The sequence below is a fragment of the Perca fluviatilis genome, chromosome 4 (assembly GCF_010015445.1).
Source record: "Perca fluviatilis chromosome 4, GENO_Pfluv_1.0, whole genome shotgun sequence".
In the NCBI taxonomy this organism is placed as follows: Eukaryota; Metazoa; Chordata; class Actinopteri; order Perciformes; family Percidae; genus Perca; species Perca fluviatilis.
Window position 1 is genome coordinate 11,027,396 of NC_053115.1, and position 23,691 is coordinate 11,051,086.

At 41.3% G+C, this 23,691-nt stretch overlaps 1 protein-coding gene across 1 annotated transcript; it reads left to right on the top strand.

Moving 5' to 3' along the window:
• Positions 1–1,399: 1,399 nt before the first annotated feature.
• LOC120556651 (trichohyalin-like) lies at positions 1,400–23,421 on the top strand. Its single transcript, XM_039796291.1, has 12 exons — positions 1,400–1,622; positions 5,200–6,219; positions 8,089–9,306; positions 9,670–10,483; positions 14,562–14,918; positions 18,914–19,014; positions 20,130–20,226; positions 20,449–20,593; positions 20,762–20,898; positions 21,031–21,230; positions 21,356–21,441; positions 22,422–23,421. Exons 2-11 carry the CDS (start codon positions 5,210–5,212, stop codon positions 21,429–21,431), a joined length of 4,155 nt encoding a protein of 1,384 aa, XP_039652225.1. The 5' UTR covers positions 1,400–1,622; positions 5,200–5,209; the 3' UTR covers positions 21,432–21,441; positions 22,422–23,421.
• Positions 23,422–23,691: the final 270 nt, after the last annotated feature.

Sequence of the window (23,691 nt, forward strand, 5' to 3'; positions counted from 1 at the left end):
ACACACACACACACACACACACACACACACACACACACACACACACACACACACACACACACACACACACGCACACAGGGGAATTCATCTAAGAAGTCTTATTTCTTAGATTTGCTAAATGGCAGAGATAATTTTAGGTGTGACGTTTCCTGCCCTAATGCGCATGCAGGCAACGCAAATTTAATGCAGTAAAGGCCCAGGTGTTATGCAAATAAAGGTTTGTGTGAGTGAGCTAATGGCACTTCCTGCTGTTAAGATGCTCCAGGTAGTCTCAGAACTCTCCATAAAGCAGTGAAAGCTGCATGAATAATAATAATAGTATTAATATGTGGAAATGTGCCTTACACAATACATACAATAAATAACACATGCAGAAAACATAACGTTTTGGAATGAAATAGGCTACTTTTTGCAAATTTTGGTTGCTGTAACGTCTCCATGTCTTCCCGAGGGCAATTTTTTGTGAATTCTTATAAAGGGGGATGAACAGGATCAACGGAAGAATCCAAGTCCTTTTAACTTTGTGTAAAGCCGGTGTAAAGTATCGTTTTGTCTCCGTCAGAACCTGATAATCCAGTCCACTGAACAGACCTACTTCCGTCAGGCTACAATCAGTTTACAGAGCATTTCTGGTTCGAATTTTCAAGACAAAATACTGTAACAGTAACACTCCGAAATTACAGTTCTGCTTTCATTTCTAATCACGGTGAGTCACTTCATCCCATTCATTAAGTTCATTTTAATGCAAAACCTGAGCATTACAGTTAGGCCTAGCTTTTCAAATTGAATTGCTTACCTTGGAGTATTGCCATAAAACAGTAGTTTCAGTCATTGGGTCCCAGCCTTGATCAATTTGATGCCTGTTCCAATTGTTAATTAGGCTACACTGAAAGCTAACACTTTGGTAGCTTGACAAAATTGGTATATTTTATACAGTCGTATCGTAGCCTATATCTACTAGAAATAGCCTGTAACTCAAGTCACCAGCACGCAAAGCATTTAAGGTAGGCTGTATGCATTATGTCCCCTGCAATAGTTAACACTTCAGTAGGCTACAATATGCAAAACCACAACAGTAAAGTGGTCACTTAATCATAATTATACCAACAAATGTAATCTTTCATCATATTTCCTTTGCTTATTAGCCAGGAATTTACAGATTCCATTTTAAGGGAGAAACACTTCAGTTATCAGGCAAGCTGTACACAAACTGAAATCGGAGTCTGTTTGAACACTCTCATTGTAACGGGGCACACTGTGGACAGAGACAGCATCCTCCTCTCGGTGATTGTCTTGAATAGTTATGGTGCGCTTTTATTTTTAAGTAAACAAACGTCACTTCCGGTCTAATCGTGTCTCTCGGCGTGTACCTTGACTCCAGCTTGACTCCCAGAGCAGAGTGGCTCGACCTGAGGCGGGCAGAGGGGAGTGCCCGCTGGGTGTATAGGAGCAGTCTGACGTCTTGTAAGTGTGAATGACTTGGGGAGAGAGAAAAAAAAAAAAAACACTGACAACAGCTCAGCAGGCGAGACGATCGCGAAAAACTGAGGAACATTTTTATTTTGGAACTTCTTCCCGCTTCCTTCCTCCACCTGTAGCCTATGACTGCGTGAAGACCAAAGGTAAAAAGAAATGTCTGTTAAATATCTCAACCGGTGGAAAAGTTCATAAAGGTGGTGTTAAGAGCAGGTGCACAGTCTTTATGATAAGCCTATATTTTCTTATTTTGTAACGTGAATATGTGGGGTAATATTGGGAGTATCCGCGTACACATACGTTATCCTCACCAAATAGTCGTTGACAAAACTGACAGCATAGCTTGAGTTAAAACGTAAAGTAGGCTAACTTATATTCATCCATCTCAGTTTCCTTTGTCCAGCTTCAGAGGACACACTGCTGGTTCAACGACTGGGAGTTCGTTGACGCGTTTATTAGGCTAGTAACTTATTAACAACCCGTAATGAAAACACATGGCCCGAAATAACGTTCATTTCGCCATTTATTGTGCGCCACTTTCATTACATCGCAATGTTTTCCTCTCTGAAGACCGGTTATCCCAAAATACGTGGTTGGCTTCTCACAGCATCACTCAAAGAAGTAAATAATACGGTGGACATAAAAACGAAAGGGACCGAGTGTGGCAGGGCAGCAGTCACTAAAGGCAAACAAAGATAAAGAGACAAAAATCCCACAAAGCTAAGTGCTGCTGCAGAATGATTTTCACCGACTTAATGAATGTGGCCTAAATAAGCAACAGAAAGCATCCATCAACTGCAGCTTTCTCTGCCAGACAGTGTTTGTTTCTTAGGAATTCAACTGTGTAAAAAATGGAGGAAAGCAGAAACAAACACTACACAGCTGTTAAGAGTCCTTGCTGATGTCGTTGCACAATACCATGCACGCCCAGAGGTGCTGCGTATTTGAGCAATCCAGCAAAAAGATAATTCTGAAAAAAAATATAACATGCAAAAAACACTTTAAAACCTATAATAGTGCAATAGTGGATTTTTTCTCTCTCGAATCAATACAGTTGATCCAAACCAGCTGTAGGTTGTTAATGTGAAAGTGACACAGTAAGCACTTTGCTGACAAACGCTGAGAGTTGAGAGTATTAAATTGTGGGGCGTGGAGTTACCGGTTTGTGCTAAAGTATTACAGGTCAAACCAGATGACATACAATGAATGCCTGTGGCATTTACTGTAGTGTAAAATTGGGAGCTGTTGCTGTCGTTTCTTTCTTTCGGGTGTGCAAGTTTGGCTTCTTCTTTTGCTCATGAGACAGTACTTACATAAACACTTGTTTATCTGTCAGTTGTTTCAGTTCAATTGGAAATCTGGTGTGACGGTGTCATTTCTGAAGACCATATTGTTGATTTGTGTGTATGTGATGACTCATCAGGCCTGCTTCAGTCTCTGAAAAACACCTGCCTGTTTTGATTTCTATTTTAGTAGTTTTTCATATTAAGTGTGGTTTAAAACTGTATGGAAGCTCCCTTTATTTCTACCTTCAAATTCACATATTATAACAGTGTAATATCACACTTGTCTGTAAATGTTATCATTTAATAATGTATCTTTTTTTTCAGCCTATGAATCTTCTTACTAAGACTTGACTAGTACAGTTTTTATGTGTAATGGCCCTGACACACCACCCCGATTTTTGGCTGTCAGACAGTTTGGCGAGGTCAGTGACTCGAGTCTGTTCAGTGTGTTCCGTGCCGTCGTCAGCCGGAGGAGCCGTCGGCCTTCATTATGGCCGACCTGACATGCTGGGTCGGATGGCGGGCAGTCGGACTCAATGACTAATCTAAATGGTGGAGTGCTAACCCGGAAATGACGAGCGGGATGAGCCTGACGAAGGCCTCTCAAAACCTGATGAAAATCTTTTAAACTGACCTTTGTCGATCTGAAATGAAGACAGATTCAGCAACTGCACGGCCTATTTCTCGCTTAAAATGTTTTCTGAAACACGTTTTGGTGAACTATCTTCGTAAAATATGACATCGTATTCCGAACAAAGTCGCCATTATGCCCGGTTGTAAAATCCGGGAGCAGCCAGACCCACGTCATCAGCTACCGGTTTTCATTTTTGGGCGACAATACAGATTAGTGCTGCCTGCTGTTATGGAGACGTATTACGTCTCGCGCAGAACGTACTGTCAAGTCGGCGTCGCTTCGGTGTGTTCCGAGGCACTTTTTTGACCAACTCTGGGAGGCAGTCAGTCCGACTGCCTTTTCTGCTGACGGTCGGCCGTCGGGTTGGTGTGTCAGAGCCTTAAGAAATTATCAACTTGTGTTGAATAGATCCCAGTAGTGTCACCTAATCACACTACAACAGCTCAGCTGTTTTCTGGGCCGGTGCACTGTGAAGTTATCAAAGATCTCCAACAGAAGGTTAATAACCTCTTATTAGCTAGAAATGACAAAGACTATTGGTAGATACAATCTTGAAAGGGTCTAGTATTGATATATCATTTTGGAATAATAAAATGTATTCCATGTTGCTCGGGGCATAAATAAAAAGTGTGTCCTTCGCAATTGTGACTGTTTGGACAACACAGGTACTTACATTTTAGTTTGCCATCCTATGTGTGACTTCTCTCCGTTCATTTAGATCGACTTTAAGTCAAGTTTTGGACATCCTCAATCAAGATGAACCCTCAGAGGTCACTTAGAACATAACAATTATCCTCCAGGCTGAAAAAGTGACAGTGACTGACAGGTCAGATCTTTGGCATAAGGAAGAAACTGGCCATTTAAGTGGTTTCATTTAGTAGAAAAGAGCACATTCATTGTCAACAGGTTTTTCCATTATTATTTAAAAACTAAACTTAGGAAGAAAACCAAATAAAAATCATCCCGGCAGGTAGACTTTTCATAGTTTCTAGTTTTTGTTCAGCAGTGTTGTAGTCAAGACCACCTAAACCGAGACCAAGTCATTACCAAGACCAGAGTGTATCGAGACCGAGACAAGACCAAGACCGGGTCAAACAACTGAAACATACAGTATACAACTAGCTAATATGTATAGCTAATATTCGGTAAATCCCTTTGGGTGAGGGGTGAAGAGATTACTGGAGAGTTTTGGTACAGAGGCAGATTAATAACTTTACTTCAATTTACACTTACGCTTACCTTTGTTTATGCTTCCTTACTAAGTGCCGATAAAAAAATGCAGGTGGAATGTTGTGTGTTTTCTTTAAGATGTTGTTTTGCAATATAAATCCTTTAAAAAATATATAATAAATAAGATGTTGTTGCCGACGATTTGGCTGACATCTCCCAGACAGTCCAGAGCTTCTTCTCCTGTCACCTACATTAGAGATATCCCCGCAGCTGTGGTCTTGACCGGTCTTGAAATAAAATCCCGAGTCCTCTTCATCCGAGACCAAGACAAGGCCAAGTAAAAACGTGGTCGATTCCGAGACGAGACCAAGACCTTCAAAAAGTGGTCTTGAGACCGGTCTTAAGACCAAGACCGGTCTCGAGGACTACCTCGCTGTTGTTCAGGGTGATTGATTAGTTTCTCTTTGCCCCTGCAGCAGTAATGTGGTTTCAAGAATCTAGACAGACCAGACTCATCCAGTTTTCTTTGTAAAAAACATAACCAACTGTCTGTGTCATGGCTTGTAGTGATAATGTTTTTTCAGTGTAAATATGTAGTTTTTGCTAAACACTTCCTCTCCTCCCCTCTTTCAGTGACTCAGTTATGGAGAGCTCCTTTGAGATTTCCCAGACTGGTGGCACCTCAAACCCCAAGCCATCTCTGGCCCCCAAACCTCGGCTCACTCCCAAGCCCTTCTCTCTGCAGAAGAACACCACCATTCGCTCCATCCATGCCCCAAAGAGGGTGGCTGTAACCTCTAAGACAACAACACAGCAGACTGGAAAATCGGAGGCCTCAGGTGTCCCCAAACCGTCTGTCTCCACCCCCGCTCAGAAACTCCCTCAACAAACCACCACCTCGGATTCCAAACCCAGCTCTGTAAGTGTGCTCACCAAAGATAAACCGAAACCAACCAAAGAAAGCAAAGCAAGTCCATATGGAGAGGATACTCTTGATTCTAGTGTAGGAAAATCAGATCCAGCCTCACGAACCGCTCCACCCAAAGAGACACCCAAGTCTGAGCCAATCCAGAGAGATGATGTCATCCAAGCAAACCACAAAGCATCCACTGATATTGTAAACTCAGAACAGATAGACGGAAAAAAGACAGAAGACATAACTCAGACGTCTATGGTCCAAACTGTTGAAGAATCAGGTAGTGACGTTTCCTCTACAGACAATCCAGCATATCGATGGGGCAACAGCAGGAAGCGTCTGTCCATGAAGCTCACATCGAAGTTTGAGTCAGCTGGCTCTCTACCCCCCCAGCCAAGTGTAACTGTCTCTACAACCAGCACCAAAGATGATGCACACAAGCCAGAGTCTTCAGATCCAGAGCCAAACCAGACAACATCAGAGCCGTCAAACGATGAAGGTGCACTAAAAGAGGATTACAGGGGAGGAGGCAGTATAAAACGCAGAATCAGTCTCCTGTTTGACTCGTCATCTAGGCCAGAGGCCATGACAAAGAGAGAGGAGCCAGAAATTATAAATGGTACAGGCGTTGTAAAGGGTGTAAAGGAGAGAATCAAAACCTGGGCCACGGAAACGATCCCTGAGGGTCCAAAGACTGAAAAGAAGCCTCAGGTTGCACCCCGAACTCGCTCTAAAAGGTGAGTGAGCCTCCTTTCATCCCTGCTGTTTGTGTTTGTGGCTTGCTAAGACATGAGTAAAAGAAAAAAGAACATTCTTTTGCATGTGCAATCAAGGTAGATTTAAGGTTAATGGCACATACTGTATATTATAGTTAGCTATTATTGGCCAGGGTTATACTATTTTCATTTCAGATTCATTTTTTGTGATCAGACTCATGCAACAGATCCAAAGTGTCACGTCCACACTTTTTATGTGCTTTTTAAGGGCTTTTTATGTCAACTCTTGTTGCAATTTATCATTCTGCTCAATATAATAGGTGCTCCTTTTTGTAAAATTGGTGCTTTATTGGTACTTATAGAATTTAGACTCTAGGGTGGATGGTTTTCTTAAAGAGAGGAAGGTTTCTCCAGTCTCTGCCATACAATTTCAACAAATCATAGAGAGATGACTGCAAGTCTAGAACTGTTTGGTGTTAATTTGAGTGTCACCAGCACTGTCGTCTTTTCCTTTGTCTCTCTAACTTTCTGTACTTTGTGTGGACATCAATAGTGCTGTGGTAAATTAATAATGTAGCTTGCTATTAAGATTGTGTCCTCAAATAACCAAGTCTAAATAAGAGCGCAAACCAGGCCTCCTCAAAGTGTAAATATTACAGTAAGATTAGATAACCAACCTGCTATACTGCTATGTATTTTTTATGTATAAGACATTGTTACACCCCAGCATCTCACCACTCTGGTAGTTTGGTTTATATGCCCAAGTTTTGATATTTCCTTTGCAGCTATTCCAACTACAACAGATGTGAATACTGTAGAATTTAGTTTTTGTTGCAGCATTGAAAACAAAAGTAAGAGCGTGCGCCCCATGTAGGCTGAGGCCTTTGCAGCGGCCCGGATTCGAATCCGACCTGAGGCCCTTTGCTGCGTGTCATCCCCCATCTCTCTCCCACCTTTCCTGCCTATCCACTGTCTCTCTGAAATAAAGGGAAAAAAGCTCCCAAAAAAATTATCTTTAAAAAAGAAAGGAAAAAAAAAAGGAAAATGACATTCAAAAAAATTCAACAGCAAGATGTCCTTACTGGTTTGAAGAGAGATATCACTGTTGACAGTAGAAGAATGGTTCCTTTAAAGTTAGTTAAAAGTGTGTTCTGTGGATAATCCAGAGTAGCAAAGACTACAAAGAGGCGTTGCTGTTGACATTTTTTTATGTAAACTTTCAGTGCTCTGAGCACCACAAATTATATCCACCACCATTGTGGTGACGTAAAGGCAGAAAACTTGGCAAATAAAACTAAACAATCGGAATGGTTAGATACAACTAGAGGTAAGTGAAAGAATATATGTATTTTTGTAATGTGGGTGAAACAACCCTTTAAAGCAGTAGTTTGACATTTTTGGTAATATCGATCAGAAGGCCTATACCACTCTCATGTCTGTATGGTAAATGTGAAGAGACCGCAGGTGATTAGCTTTGCTTACCATAAGGACTGGAAACAGGGGGGAAACATCTAGCTTGTAAAAGGTTCCTTGCAACACTCCAGTCACGGCGCCAGGCCAAGACGTTACGACGTTTAAAACCACAACTTTTCATTCATACATAATGTTCTTTGCAAACAAATAAAAATATATAACATGTTATTTACTGAATTTTAGAGGTGCTGGTAAGCAAATTTATTTAACAATGGCCAGAGCCAGGCTAGCTATTTCCCCCAGTTTCTATTCATGAGAGAGGTATCGAAATATATATATATAAATGTGCTTGGATGTATTACAATGGCAGGTCTGAGCACTGCCATTGATCTGTGAAAAATTCTTTCAAAGCAGGATCATTAAACTGTAATATATATATATATTTTTTACCTTGAACAACTGTTATCTCTGCCACAGCCAGGAGCCACCAACTGCTCCAACAGGAGAGAAAACAACCAAAATTCCGCCTGTTGAACCTCAATCAACCGAGACATCGGCCAGTCAGGCGGTGGATCTTCCTTCAAAGGTGTCACCTGCTGAACAACCCACAGAGACCCCGATGGAAACCTCTAAAGAGGCGCTCGCTGAAGTTAAGCCATCGGAAAACTTAAGAGAAACGTTAGGAGAGCCTCTGCAGAACAAATCAACAGAGGGGGGTGTCCAACTACGCAATCACAGCTCATTTACGACCCCCGCTGCCACTGATGAGGGAGACTCAGCTGCAAGTGAAAGTGCTCAACTTGCTCCAAAGAGGAACGATGTCAAACGCCGCTCTGTTCGCTTTGGTATCGTAGAGAGAGATGATGGTGGGCCTCCATTGATCCTGGGCTCAGCGTCTGATTCCAGCGAAGAAGAAGAAGAAGAAGAGGCTTCTGGGGATGAAGCTGAGGAAGACATCCCTGTTCCAGTGCCTGTCTACAAAAGAGTAGGAGGTCTTCAAAAGAAGGATGCTGATGAAGTGCAAGAGCAAGAAAAGGAACGACTGAAACATTTGGAATTTGAGAAAAGACGGAGAGCAAAAGAGAACGAACAGGCAGGACTCAAGTTGGAAGAGGAGCGGAAACAAAAAGAAGAGGAAAGGGAGAAAGAAAAGGCAAGGCAGAGGGAAGAGGAGGAAAGGGAGAGAGAGAGGCTGAAGGAAGAGGAAATGGAGAGACAGAGGGTGGAGGAATGGGAGCGAGAAATGTTGAAAGAAGAGGAGAGGGAAAGGAAAAGGCTGAGAGAAGAAGAGATGGAGAGGGAAAGGCAGATGGAGTTGATGTGGCAGAGACAGAGAGAAGAGGAAAGAGAGAAGGCGACACAGAAAGAGGAGAGACTTAAACAAGATCAGGAGGAGAGGGAAAAAGAGAGAATGAAGGAGGAGGTGAGGAAAGAGGAGAAACTAAGGGAGGAAAGAGAACGACAAAGGCCTAGAGAGGAGGAGGAGAGATTGATTCACAGCCACGAGGAATACAGATTGGAGGGAAAACTGAGAGAGAAGGAAATTTATAAAAAGAAACAAAGAGAGGAGGAGTGGGAAAAAGAGTGGGTGAACAAGACGGAGAGGCAGAGAGGAGAAGAAGGAGAGAGGGAAAGAGAGAAAGAGTTGGAGTTGATGTGGCAGAGACAGAAAGAGGAGGACAGGGAGAGAGGCGAGCACAGACAAGAGGAGAGGGAGAAAAAAGAAAGAAAAAAAAAATTAAAATAGAAGGCGAGAAAAGAAAAGGAAAAAAGGGAGAGGCAAAGGATGCTAAAAGAGCAGCAAGAAATAAAAGAGATGGAGAGAATGAGGCAAATAGAGATGGAGAGACAGAAAGAGGAAGACAGGGAGAGGGCTAGACAGAAAGAAGAGAGACTCAGACAAGAGGAGAGGGAGAAAGAAAGATTAAGAATAGAGGCGGAGGAAAGAGAAAGGGAGAGTCAAAGGATGCTAAAAGAGCAGCAAGAAATAAAAGAGATGGAGCGAATGAGGCAAATAGAGATGGAGAGACAGAAAGAGGAGGACAGGGAGAGGGCGAGACAGAAAGAAGAGAGACTCAGACAAGAGGAGAGGGAGAAAGAAAGATTAAGAATGGAGGAAAGAGAAAAGGAGAGGCAAAGGATGCTGAAAGAGCAGCAAAAAAAAGAAGAAGAGTTGGAGAGAATGAGGCAAATAGAGATGGAGAGACAAAGAGAGGAAGGAAGAAGGGAAGAGGAAAGAAAGAGACAGATAGAGAAAGAAAGAGCGGAGGAGCTGGAGAGAAAAATGCGAGAGGAATTGGACAGAAAGCGAGCACAACTGGAAGAAGAGCTACGATTGGAGGACGAGAGAAAGAGGGAAGAACGAGAGAGTGCGGGGCCAAATTTAATCAGCTTTGACTCTGAAGATGTGCCTCGAAAGTCAGAATGGCCGTATTCCCCCTTAGTGAAAGCCTACGAGACGGGCGAGAGTCAGGTCGAAGTTGTTTACGATGACTTCTCTGTCAAACCGCCTCTGTTGAAGGTGGATTTTGACGACTTTTCAGTCAAACCAAAGAGATGGGGCTCGCAGGCTAAAGTGGAAACTAGTCCGCTCATCCAGAGTCGGCCAGCTGTCCCTGCGGATAAAGAGGAAGTTGAAGTGGTGGCACCCCTGGAGGTCAGTCCTCTGGAAAGTAAAGTGCCAGAGCAGGTGGAAAAACCAGGCAGCCCAAAACCTACATTAGCCCAGAAAAGACCAGAGGAAGAACAGCTCATCTCCATGGAGGTGGGGGAGAAGGGGGAGGAGGAGGAGGAGGATGAGGAGGAGGAGACGCGGAGGGAGGAAGAGGAGGAGACAATGGAAGATGAAGTGGACGAAGGAGACGAGCAGGAGGTAAATACAAAATTCAGTCCCATTCTGTTGGAATGCAACGCGATTTGTACCCACTATTGGTAGATTTTGTTGTTGTGAACACCAGCAAAGTTAATATGGAAGGGGGAAATTGTTCACTGACACAGAAAGGGTGAGGTTAGGCACAGAGACAGGAGTGTACATGCAGGTAGGCCTAAATGTGATTATTTCACCACTGAATCATCCTGGCAGTCACACACTCCCCACCTGCACCAACACATTGGCATTCTTGTAGCACAGGGAAAAACATCTTGTTATACTCGCTTCGCCCTGATTCAGTCACAGCTTAAATACGTGTGTGTGTGTGTGTGTGTGTGTGTGTGTGTGTTTGTCTAGGTGTGTGTGTTTGTCTAAGTGTGTGTGTGTGTGTGTGTGTGTCTAGGTGTGTGTCTAGGTGTGACATTGAGTAATGAGACAAGCATGGCCTGAAATCTACATCTTTGTGCCGTGTGTCAGTAGTAGTACCTGCCCTTGCTGACAGCAAGACCTTATTTCCTCCAATAAAAAAAAATACTCGTAGTGTTGGAAAAAGATAAGTGTTGACTTTGGAGGTGTGGTGATAAAAAGTGATTCTCATTTTGTGCGATCAAATTAAACTACCCCTGAGGGTGAGAAAGACAGTTCCTGATGCATTTTCTGAATCGTTCAGTCAACTGTAAAATTACATCAGATTGTGTGAACCCTGAATGTCTGCTGGTGCACATGTGAAGATGTGTGGTTAAGAAATCTAACAGGAAGTGAGGTTACGACTTCCTCTGCATCTCTCCTGCATTAGTCTGTCTGCTGCTTTCATTTTTCTCTTATTTGTGCATGAAGAAAATATTTATTTTCAGAGACAAAGGCAGTTTAAAAGAAGAAAAAAAACATTGCATGAGCATAAGAACAAGGGATGGATTATTTCACATGGGGGTCTTGGATGGGTTATTTCCAGCAGCTATGGGTGAGTTTTACATATTGAATTTTACCTAATCAGTGCTAGAGGTTTTGTAGCAGATTGCCAGTGAGTGGGTTCCACCTTACATGTTTTAGATTTATTTTTTGGTCCTGTAATGCAGTAGGCCAGCCTCTCCCATCACTATATTTATCCACTTGAATAGTATGGTATAGTTAGACTTTCTGGGAAATATGCTTATTCGGTCTTGCTAAGAGTTAGATGAGACAATTGATACCACACTTATATCTGTATGATAAATATGAAGCTGGGCCCAGCAGCCGTGTAGCTTAGCTTATTTTATCTTAGCTTAGCTTAGCATAAAGACAGGAAAACGGGCCCACAGATAGCCTGGTTCTGGTAACAAAAGGTAACAAAAACTGCCTACCAGCACCTCTAATTCATGCCAATTAATACACCATATATAATTTAGACAGAGCCAAGCTAGCTGTTTCCCTGTTTTCAGTCTTAATGCTAAGCTAAGATAACTGATGAAGAGAATCTGTTTGCTAGCCATAGCTTCATATTTGGTGAGATTTGGTATTAAATCTTCTCTTCTAACTCACACATTTCCCAAAATATCAAACTAGTGCTTTGAATTACTGGAATAACTAAAAACAGATCTTCCTGTCTGTTTATTTCACCCATTATACATTACTCAATTAATTTTCAATAAAATGTACTATATTAAAATATATAATGATATAGATACTATGATATGGGATCTTTTCTATAGTCCCCGCTCCTAATTTTACTTTCTGTGCCGATTTGGGAATATAAAAATATAAAGATCTGCCAAGAAATGGCAATCCTACGCTGTTTTCATGGGAGGAGTTAACAAAGACGTTCTCTACTTTTGACTAGTAAAATCCATTTGATCACCCTTCCCATTCTTAATTCAGGCATTCGTTTGTAGCTCATGTCCAATTGTTAATTCTGTCTATAGTTTAGCCTGAAGCTGGACAACCTCTAAGTGTTGGTGGACTGAAGACTTCGACCACTTTTATCTTACGAATTGGACAAGCATTAGCTTTGTATTAGTGCTGCTATGCCTATCATACTGTAGATATCATAAGGCTGCTTTTAACAGAATGTTTATTTTCTGCTTCAGTTGATTCACATTCAAGGACCCATTGACGATATAGTACAGCTGCAGTCAACAAGCCATGTCTGAGCAAACTTCTGGGTGGACCTACAAATAAACATAATGGCTGTACTGCCTGAAAGAAGTAGTCCTTATCAGCTGGACGTCTAATAGTCAGCTAATGTTGCTGGGAAATGTTGAATGACAGGGAAACTTGATCAAAAGAGCCAAGGAAGCAAACAAGCAATGAAAAGTGAAGTCAAGACAGATTGGTTCACCACCTGTTTGAACATGCAGCATTTTTGCAGAATTAATGAAAACACTGAACTCTGGGGCCCTTAACTGTGTGTGTGTGTGTGTGTGCGTGTGTGCATTGATATTGTGTTTCTGTTTGCATGCTTCAGCAAACAAACCAATCCACATAACCAGTGAACTACTGTAAGGAGGCGTTGTATAGCCACTAAGCTGCTTTGTTGAGTCCAGTCCTGTTTTCACCACTGAGTGGCGCTGCTGCTCTAAAAACATTTGCACTTCCTTATCCTGCATGACAGAAACCTACAAGTTTATCTAATGTAGAGTAGCCTACCTTGCACCACTATAATATATATGGCCACCATAACACAAAACAGTAAAGTTTAAAGAGAGAGAGTTTAAGGAACTTGTTTATGCTGCAAGAAAAACACAAGACACCATTGTGTTGCAGAGAAAAGCTTTTATTTTGACAGGACATAATGGAGGACAATATTTACTGGGCAAACATAAGCTGTGCAGCCAACCGTGCAACCTCATTCAGGTTACTTACTAAAAGGCTGACGGAAAGATGGATGGATAGATCCTATAGTGAGAAGAGGCAAGGTACTTTGTGGTCATCATGTCCTCATTTGGATTTGGTCAACAGGGCAGCGTGTCAGAATGACCATACATGGTGCCACTCTTTCTCTTTCTCTGTCTCTGTCTCTACTCAATCTCTCCAACCCCTTTTGAGAGAGTCCGTCACTCCTCTTACACACACACACTTTCTGGCACAAATACACTCAAAAGAGGATGGGCTAAACCACGGACAAGAAAGTTCACATGTCCACTGTCCATTCTCTCAGTCATCTAGTACTCAAACTTTCCCTCAACTTTCCAAAAGTCTTCCTGTTTTCTGCTGTTCGCTCTTCTTACTCCTCTCACAAAGACCCGGTTCATTCAGTTACCTGCATCATTTACCTACGGGGAGAGAACAGTAGAGGGAGGTGCCGAAAGCACCTTGGCCCAGCCTGCCGCACCTTCCTGCCTTCCCTTTGGATTTTCCACATCCGTGCACAGAGCTACACTTTGTTTTTACATTCTGTGAAATCACCCAGGTATGGAGGAGATAAAGGGGTGATCTACTGTACCTCTCTGTACCCAGCTTTGGATGTTTGGAGTGGCAGATATTTCCCACCCTGCTTTTCCCTTTTTTCTGAATGGAAAACGGAGTAGTGATGTGAACTTGGACGTGGTTACACAAGCAAACAGGCTTGACTGTGGCAGAAGAAGTGAAAGAGAGTGCACATGAAAAGAGGTAATCCTCAAAACAGTTTTGTGCAGGACTAAAAGCTTTGTTGCTATTTTTTTGTATTTACGACCAAAGGGAAAGTTTGGATAGAGAGTTCTGTCAGTGTGTTTTTAAATGGATCATGATGTGGTGATCTTTTTTCGGGACGCTGCTGTTTAGGATGTCACATCCATCATAGTGAAGGCTGCAGTGGAATAGTGTTGTCACAGTGCAAACACATGGCTGGTCAAACTATTTACTTCTTCACCGACAGCAAAAAATAGACTGTTACAGGAAGTTTGTCTGAGCTGAACCATGAAAATATGGAGAGAAAGAGAATGGATCCCGCTCAAATGGAATATATCTCGCTTTGCATGACGTCAAACCTTTTCACAAAAAACTCTTCACCTTGTGCTTGCTGAAAATGACAACTGAAAGGCAGATTACAGACCCAGCTTTCTGACTCACCCATACAACCCCTTCATCTCTTAACAAAGCTGAACCTTAGTTTCTCTGGTGACTCAGTTCCCATAGTGACCCTAGTGCCTCTACGACCAGCTGTGTGAGCCTTTCAACCATGCAGTACTTCGGAGGGAAACTGTCGGCCGCCCAGCTGCAGGTGGCGGGCTGGGTCGGCAGCGTGCGACGTTCCTTGCAAGGGGCTCTGGAGCTGGTGTGGGGCACCGCAGAAGAGAAGCAGCAGCAGGAGGAGGAAGAGGAGGATAAAGAGGAGGAAGAAGAAGGTGAAGACGGAACAGGAAGGTTTCAGAGAGCTATGTCACCGCTTCGTAGCTTCGCCAGACGTAGCAGGAGATCCCTGCGTCGCTTCTCCGTCAGAAGTCGGCAGACTCTGCAGAGGAGAGCCACTGCAACCTGCTCTGTAAGAGCTGATGTAGTAACCCTGTACAAGTCAATGGAGGCTTTGAAATATTGTGTGTAATAATTAGAATTGTTAATGACAATCAGATTTTAGGCTACATTAAACCTTCAAAGGTTTGTCTAGCTCATTTTAATTGACATTAGGCACAATGATACATAAACATGGGAGCCTTTAGGGCCTGTCTTCATTAAATTTAGGTGCTTTTTTACAGTTTGCACCAAAGCTCCATGTATCCCATAGTCTAATATTCCCCCTCACATGTGTTACCAGATAACCATGCAAATGTAAAAAAGAAGTGCAGTAGGCAGTGGCAGCCTGTTTCAGGAAGGCCACAGTTATCTGATAAAGTTGTCTAAATGTAGTGTTTTATCAGTCTACATGCATGCCCTTTCCCTCTGTGGCTGTGGTGTGTGTCAGAGATAAAGCAGAGGACAATAACAAAGTGTGATACAGTTAGACAAGGTTTATCCAAGTATGGCTGTTTATTTCTGTGCCCTCTACTTCTGTGTGTGCCTTAAGCTCAAGCTGATTACATTTAGTCATGGCTGGTGTCATTTTATAGCTTTTTCACCGTTGCAATTGGCATTTTCCCCACTATTTATCCTTACGTCAGAGCCGATTACATTATATTAACCTTTAAATTAGATGATAACTATGTTGTTGTTTTTTTATTTCATCTTACTGAAAACTATCAGACAATGTCTAAATAGGTGTCAAGATGAAACAAGTATTTTAAGAGACCTAATGATGAAATAACCTTCAATGTAACACTTTGTCGATTAGTTCAACAGGAAATCTGCTGTCAAAACAGCATAATAGCAGGTATCTGATTTCCTTTATACTTATCCCTTGTTGCATATCTTATTGTCATCTGCTTTGAGTGCCAACTGTAACACAGGTGGTAGTTTTTGAGGTATAGGCTGAAATCTGTCTTTGGTAGTTTTGTAGTGTTTACTGTGGCTGCTGGCTGCATGTGAGTGTGAACATGTGTGTCTTTGATATACTGTATGTGGCTGTGCACGCGCAAGAGCCACAACGACCAAAAGGTAAAAATAACCTGCAGGCTATATCCACTTTGATGATCCATCACATTCCTTTATTAGAGGTGATGTTTTGTTGACAGTCTAATTCTGGATTATAGTTTTGGTTAGTTGTGCTTGTGGCATCTCTGTTATCTTCTCCACTATACCAGAAACAAGTTTACACATTCCATTGACCGTGACAAAAATGTTTTGGAGGTAAACTATAATAAAGCCCATTCTGTCTTGACTTGCACATCCTCCGTCCTCCACGTACTGTGCTGGCACATTCACACATATGCAGGTTTACTGCTGTTTAGAGTTGTAGTTTTTGTATTGTGAAGTTTTTAACGCATCTGTTTCTATGTCAGCAACTTAGAGGCTGTTGTTGTGTTGATTTTTTTTTTTTTTTACAATACTTTTAAAAAAAGGAACAAAATGCCTTGATAGAGTTTCCAGAGTGTGTATGTACCTCTGAATCCGGCTGCACGCGTGTAGATTAAAGTTGCATTAATTGATATTTTCATATTAACAATGGCCTAAATTACTGTGTAATGTGAAAGGTGCCCACTCATAGTGACAACCCCACATGGAACAGCAAAGAAAATCTGATAAACCCTCTGTATGCTACCTGCCCAGAACCAAGTGGCAGACAGATAACATAGTGGAGCACTTAGCAGTTAAAGAGCTAAACATTTCCCTCAAGAGTTGGTGGAGGCCAATAACAGAGCTAAAAGGAGAGTAAATAATGGACTTAAATTTGTCAGGTGGCCAGAAACATGACTCCAAATGAAGTTGCTCTGTATCTGCTAGATGTGAAAATAGGCAGCTGTTTGCTAACATGTTCAATATGTCAGTGTTGAGTTTAAAGCTTCTTCCGCTGCTTAGTCAAAATTGATTTTTACTTACTTTAAAGTGATGGTTCGGAGTAATTTAGTTCTAGCATGACTCGCTAAATTCATTAAAAGCTTTTCACACTTTGTTTAACAAAGGTAAAATTTAAAGTTAGCGTTAGCAGCTGAAGAAGTTTAGCGTTAGGTAGATAACTGACGTGTTGTATCTAGTACCCCAAATACCCCACTAATAATGCCGAAATGATACCAAACGTCCACAAGTAGTACAAATAGGTTATGCACTCATAAAACGATGGATTGGAAAGTTTGTAAGTACACCAGAAGTTTATGAACACTTGCCTGCTCTCTTCTTCTCTTTGTTGCTGCTGCTGCTACTTGCAGTTAGAGTGCTTAGGGGCCGTCTACAAATTACAACAACCAAAAGAGTTACAACACACATATTTATTAATTTAATGATTAAATAAGGTAATGTCTCCAAACTTACCTCAATTATTACTTGTCTCCTGCTAGTTATATTACAGCACTTACTTTAAAAAATAAGTTAAATTAAAAAATATTTTTGTTGCATCTCTTTTCGGTGTTGTAATTTGTAGACGGCCCTAAGCACTCGTCTCACAGCAGCAACAACAACAGCAGAGAGCAGAAGCCAGCAGGCAAGTGTTATTTACATAAACTTCTGGTGTACTTACAAACTTTCCAATCCATCGTTTTATGAGTACATAACCTATATATACTAGTGTAGACCTTTGGTATCATTTCGGGCATTATTAGTGGGGTCATTTAAGAGATACAAACGTGGGTCCATTAGCCCCGCTTAAGCTATTCAGCGCGCACGTTACTCTACTAACCTCACTAATGTTAGACCCAGGTGAAAAAAGCTTCTGGGGGGGTGTTTGGCTCGAGGTCATGGTGCAAAGGACCATAGGGTAAATTACTCCGAACCATCACTTTAAGGCAATCATTTTTTCATTCCAGGGTACTTGAAGTAAAATTGGTGATTTCTCTGTGGCAGAATTGTCTCATTGTTGCATACTCGTACCAATGTGTTGCATACTCGTACCAATGCCAAATAGGGAATATTCAGAAAATGCATAACATTTCTCTTTGAATTCACATGAAGCTTTTTGTGAATAGTACTGAAGTACTGATGTACTGAAAAATGTTAGCTAACAACATTAAAAAGTTTGGAAGCTGCAGTGGCTACTTCTGTAGTAAAGGTGGGATAGATTCCAGATATATGCATGGTGGTGGAAATGCACCACTGTAGACTGTGTCTTTGTTAGAACAGACTTTGTTTTTCTCTGTACCTAAACACCAGTCTGTGGTAATAGGAAAATCACTAGAAGCCTATTCATTCATGCTGTGATGTTGCCAGATAACAGGCGTTGTGCAAATGAAGCTGCTGTCGTGTGAGTTCTGAGTAATAAATGGACTTATGAAAGAGATGAGATGTGTGTGAAATCATACAGAGGGAAGGGTTGTTTACTCAAGTGTTGTTTTGTATCCAGGTGACAATACAGACAACATAAAATTGGGATGTGCCACTTGACAAAATGTGAAGGGAGCTTAAAGGAATGTTTGCTAAGAAGTGCACAGTAGTTGCTTTTGTTTGGAGTGTGTGTGTGTGTTTGTGTGTGCACCCATGCATTCCAGCATGTAGGCGTGACAACATGAGTGTGTTTGGTGTGTCTGTGTGTAGGCATATAGGTGTGTATGCCAGTGCTCATGGTGTTTATTGAGGACAGCCTAGCTTCTGTGACCGGCTCATTAAAAGATGCATGCTTGGCTGGTCCTTAGTCCTCTGTAGTTAGTGATCTTGGCTCAGCACACACTCCATTTTCTCTCTGCCTCATCTCCACAATGTGAAGTTCTCATATTCAGATTTACACAACAACAAAAAAACATTTACATCATGTGATTTCGTGTGATAAAGCAGTTGATCCAACACATAGAGAGAGGCAGAGTAGTACCGGTAGATATCTGCACTTGCTTAACATGAAATTGGAGTTGACTTTGGCGAAAAAATATCCAAATGTCAAATGCTTCCTTTATGTTTTCTCTGGTTCTGTTCTATGATATAGTTTTTCCAATTTAATTTACTGTCCGTCTTTCTGTCTCTCAGGCACCAGTTAACAGCACAAACGATGAAGACACTGATGCATTGATAGACAATGAGCCAGACCAGCAGAATGAGGCTTGTGAACAGACATCTGAAATTGACAGGTAGGAACACACACACACACACACACACACACACACACACACACATATACAAGGGCTGCACAATATATATTGTTTTTTCTTTATCATCATCACAATATCAACTGGCGCAATATACACATCGCAAAAGGCTGCAACATATCGCAATAGACACTCTGAGATTTTTTCTGTTAGTTGGAAGAAAATATCAGTAGATAACTGCACATTAAAATGTAACTGTCATTCTTTTTAAGTGGTGCCTTTTATATGCAATTCAATGTTCAGTTTGTTCAATAATAGAATGTTAGAAATTATTTCATTTTATTTGTTTGAAATTCAACAAGCAACTTGTTGTATTTTAGAAGAATACTGAAAGCAGCAGAGATGCAGAACGGAATACATTTTAATATCTGTTTATGTATCGCAAGTAATGCAACAACGTTATCGCATATTGCATGTTTTCCTCATATCGTGCAGACCTAATACATACTGTGAACTGCAGACTGTATCTTTCCTTGGCTTCATGTCCTTCATTTACTCTGATGGGAGACAGACAGGACTGGACAGGTTTGAGTGCCATTCCTTGTGTCTTGTGCCGAAGGTGTGGCTTCTCATGGAGGCAATTTGATTCAAACTGAGCACACTTACAAATAGAAGCCCTATAGCTTTCTGACACTGAAGAAGTAAGCAGGCTGAAGGTGCAGTTTGGAGGTCCAAGTTTAGCACTTGTTTCTTAGTATGATCAGTGGAGTATGTAGTGTAACCAACAATAACCCAATGTGACTGTGAAACCAAAATTACTTTTCTGTTTTTCAGTAAGTTTTTTGTTTAAATCCATGTGTGATTTGGACTTCAATTTTCAGCATAATGAGATATGCAATTTCCAAGTCCTGTTTTTTTAAACATAAATCCTGTGATAGCATAACCAAGTGTAGCTGCACACAAAAATGTGATGTCAAGTATTTTTGAGACTTGAGTTCCCTGTGCCCCCTTGTGGCTTATAAAGTACAACACAGAAACTCAGAAATTGGACTAAAATTAATCCTGAACCTGACCTGAAAGAATCTAAACAATTCCTATATCCTTCTAATTTCATTCTGTGCTCACACACGATTTTAAATAGCTTTCTTTCTCTTCAGCCCAAAGCCCGTCCCTGACCAGGTTCCTGAAGTCCCCTCTGAAGACGTTGATACCATTGATTTTTACAGAGAGCCTGAGCTGGCTCCATTTCCGGAGGTTGGTGATTCTTAGTTTCTAATCCTCCCCCCTTCGTGAATGGTGACAGCTGATGTCTGCGTCATCCGCTGCAAACATTAACATGTAGTTTGGTTGTTCATTTGCATACCTACCTGGGATGCATCTGCATTGCTGTAGTGTGATGGTGCGTTATTACACACTGGTGAATACAGTGTGTTCTATTAATTGCTTGCTAGATTATGTGTGTGTGTCTGTGCACAGAGCTCCACTCCTCTCCTCGACACCAGCGTGCAGAAATCGAAGGCAGATCTGGGTAGGAGGCGAACTCGAACGCGTCAGTCACGCTCGCTCCATGGAGGTTTGGCTCCAAAGGAAAGCCCAGACTGGAGGACCTGTGACTCCACAGGTTATTACTGCATCCATAATGTCATGTAATCTACATGGAGGGCTGGAACTCAGTGTTTTCAAAATAAGCAAACAATGTCTCAATTAAACACATCCGCTCTAGGTGAAAAGCAGTCTGGAAATGTTGATTTACTGCATGTTCTGACTGACCCATTATATCTGTTTTTAGATGAAAAAGAGACATCTTCTAAGCAAAGGGAGTCAGACTCTGACGAGGAGCAGCCTAAACCGAAGATGGTCTGTTCTCCTCCTCCCACCTCTCAGAGAGTCCCCATGTTCCCTGGATTGAGCCCTGCAGCCTTGATTGTAAGTTCTCTCAGAGTTTGAGGAGAACTTAAGTATATTATGTTTTCCAGTTGTTTTTTTTTATTATCATATAACATGATACAAATGGGAGGCATTTGAATTGAGTACAATGTCCTTAACTTTCTCTTCAAGGCTCAGTTAAAAAAGAGAACAGGTGGAGGTGAAACCAGAGGAAGAGAGGAAATAGAAGAAGACAAGGGAAGAGAAGAGAAGGAAAGTCAAAATGAGGAAGCGGCACCATCTCCCTCACAACGGTCCCGCTCTACTCGCTCTGCCGCTCATCTGGCAGGGGCTGCACGAGTGCTGCCACCCTTAGGCGGCACGGACGCAGGGTGGGAAAAGAGCATGACAGCACACCTAAAAATATATATATATAGAAATGATGAGAAAATTATTTCAAATTTGGTATGCATTTTAGTCATGACACTCCTCTGACCTGTGATTCTGTGTCATTCAGTGCCGTCTCCTCTCCCGCTTGGCTGAAAGAACTGAAGTCTAAGAAGCGCCTGAGTCAGTATGACAGCGAGGCTTAGCCAGACGCAGGTGAGCGAAATGGAAGAGGTTATAACTAAAATACCAAAGACACAGATTCTTTGAAATATAATAAAATATTAATTTAAAAGTTAATAAGAAGATTTCTGCTGTTTGCTTGTGATAGACTTGGGGGGGCAGTCACCTATTTCATTGTGTGTTTTTTCCTTACATTTTAGCATACATTTGCATTATTGTAACACCTAAAACCTTTTGATGAATCAACATAACTCTTCTTTAAGTATTCAGAGTTTGTCAAAAGCACACGTTTAGCTTATTCTCATACAAAAATGATCCAATGGTCACTACATATAAATAATTTTCCTATTTAGTAACAGAATTCTGATTCTGGTATTAATGAAAAGCACATTAGAGCTTTCATAACCTGTGAATTGCTGTGATATGTAGAGCATTATATAGGATTTAACAGGATCAGCCATAGAGGAGCGTTAAGCATGAACATTTTGACATTTTTGATACTTGGCTTATACCCGGAATTACTGTAGGAGTGAAGGCATTATTCAAAAGGACTAATAGACTTGTGAGTCATAATGCAAGACAGCTTGATAGGTTTGCGATAATACAAAGTGAATGTTTTTTAATGCAACTGTATAATAAACTGTCAGCAAAGACAAAAACAGGAAGTGGGTCATATCTTTGCAAAGCTTTCTCCTATCATGATCTAAATTGCGCAGTGGGTAAAGACATCCTCATTGTGACTTTATGCAGTTTGCTCTGCTTGATTTTCTTTTAATTGCCTTTTGAAATTGCTGCTTGCAGCTATATTTTGTTCAGCTACAGTAAGTAAAAAAAGGACACGTCGATGTAACAGGGTTATGGATTTGAGTGCCACTTGGGCCATCCATGCTAAAAATGAATGCACTCATAGCAGTGCAGAGTGCTTATACTACTGTAAAACCAACAAAATACATGTGATAAATTATATTACATAAAGTCGAAAAGTGAACTTTTCTTCCTCTCGTTCCCTTTAGGAGACACGGTGCCATTGCTGTTCAGCAAGAATCAATCCATCTCAGCTGCTGCTGCTGACGGCAGACACCTTGCCACAATTGCTCCATTTTCCACTTTGAGTGCCTTATTTTGGACTTTTACTGATATATTCAGGGGGGGTTATTCATGGCTTTTGCTGAACGTAGAGGCCATCAGGAACTTTTCTAGTTTGTAAATGAAATATGGTGCCAAGGCTATGTGCCAAGACTGTGATGTGTTAATGCCAAGTACATGTTTTTCTACTGCTGTACAGAGGCTCAGTTGAGGGGGAATACCCCCAATGTAATTTAGAGCAAAGCCATGGACTGTCTTATTGTTTGAATGTGTTAGTCCATCATATACTGACAGGGACTGATGACACTAGGCCTTCACACATACACACAAACACACATATGTACATACAATACTGAATATAAATAATGGATTGCATCTTGTGTGTATTTGTAGTATAAATTGTACAAAATGCCTTTTACATTATCTTTCCAATCACAGATTGTCTCAAGTAAACCTATAAGCACTTTAAGAAAAATTATAACAAATTACTATCCATACAGTACATGTATGCAATAGAATAGTCAAGTACCTAACTTAGTAACATGGTCAAGGGAATTTAAAAAAAAAAGTTTGTTACACTATGAATGTCTGTCTTCTCTTTCCAGTTCCACAAAACGTAAAGATGCACTTCCTGGTTTTTATTTAAACGCCCAGTACCTGGGGAGAACCATGGATGTATTAAGAGAACGGGTCAGAACATCACCAGTGAGCTGGGAGGAAATTTTGAGCATGCTATAACACAATCAGGAAGTGTGTTTTGTAAAATTTTAAACCCAGAAAAATGCAATAATCTGCTTTGAATGCTTTTATGTGCCTTTTTAATGTTGAAGAGTGACTGTCATCATCAATGCTGTAATCATTTATGATATCAAGTATGATAAGAGGAAATTGAGGGAATTTTATTAAAACCTTTTCTATGAAATGCAATCAAGCGTGTTTTTGATGGGAAACTTGCATGCCATAGTGCAAAAGGTAGGCGTCAGTGGAGCATGAAGACGCACGTGCCTGCTGGTCAGTTTTTAACTTGTAGATAAAATTACAACATAGTCTCATTTATGTGCAGCTTTTTGGACGCTGGATGAAGAGAAAGGTAAAGAAACGGATAGAAGACAGGAAACTGGGGTGCAAGATAGTTGGGTGGGGCCAATACTGCTGAGTGAGACTGATCCCTGTTCATTCTCTTGGCTGGCAGTCAGT

Coding starts and splice junctions, on each gene's coding strand:
- LOC120556651 (XM_039796291.1), top strand. CDS start 5,210: ATGGAGAGCTCCTTTGAGATTTCCCAGACTGGTGGCACCTCAAACCCC. Junction 10,484..14,561: donor ACGAAGGAGACGAGCAGGAG/GTAAATACAAAA, acceptor CTCTGGTGACTC/AGTTCCCATAGTGACCCTAG. Junction 14,919..18,913: donor GAGCCACTGCAACCTGCTCT/GTAAGAGCTGAT, acceptor TCTGTCTCTCAG/GCACCAGTTAACAGCACAAA.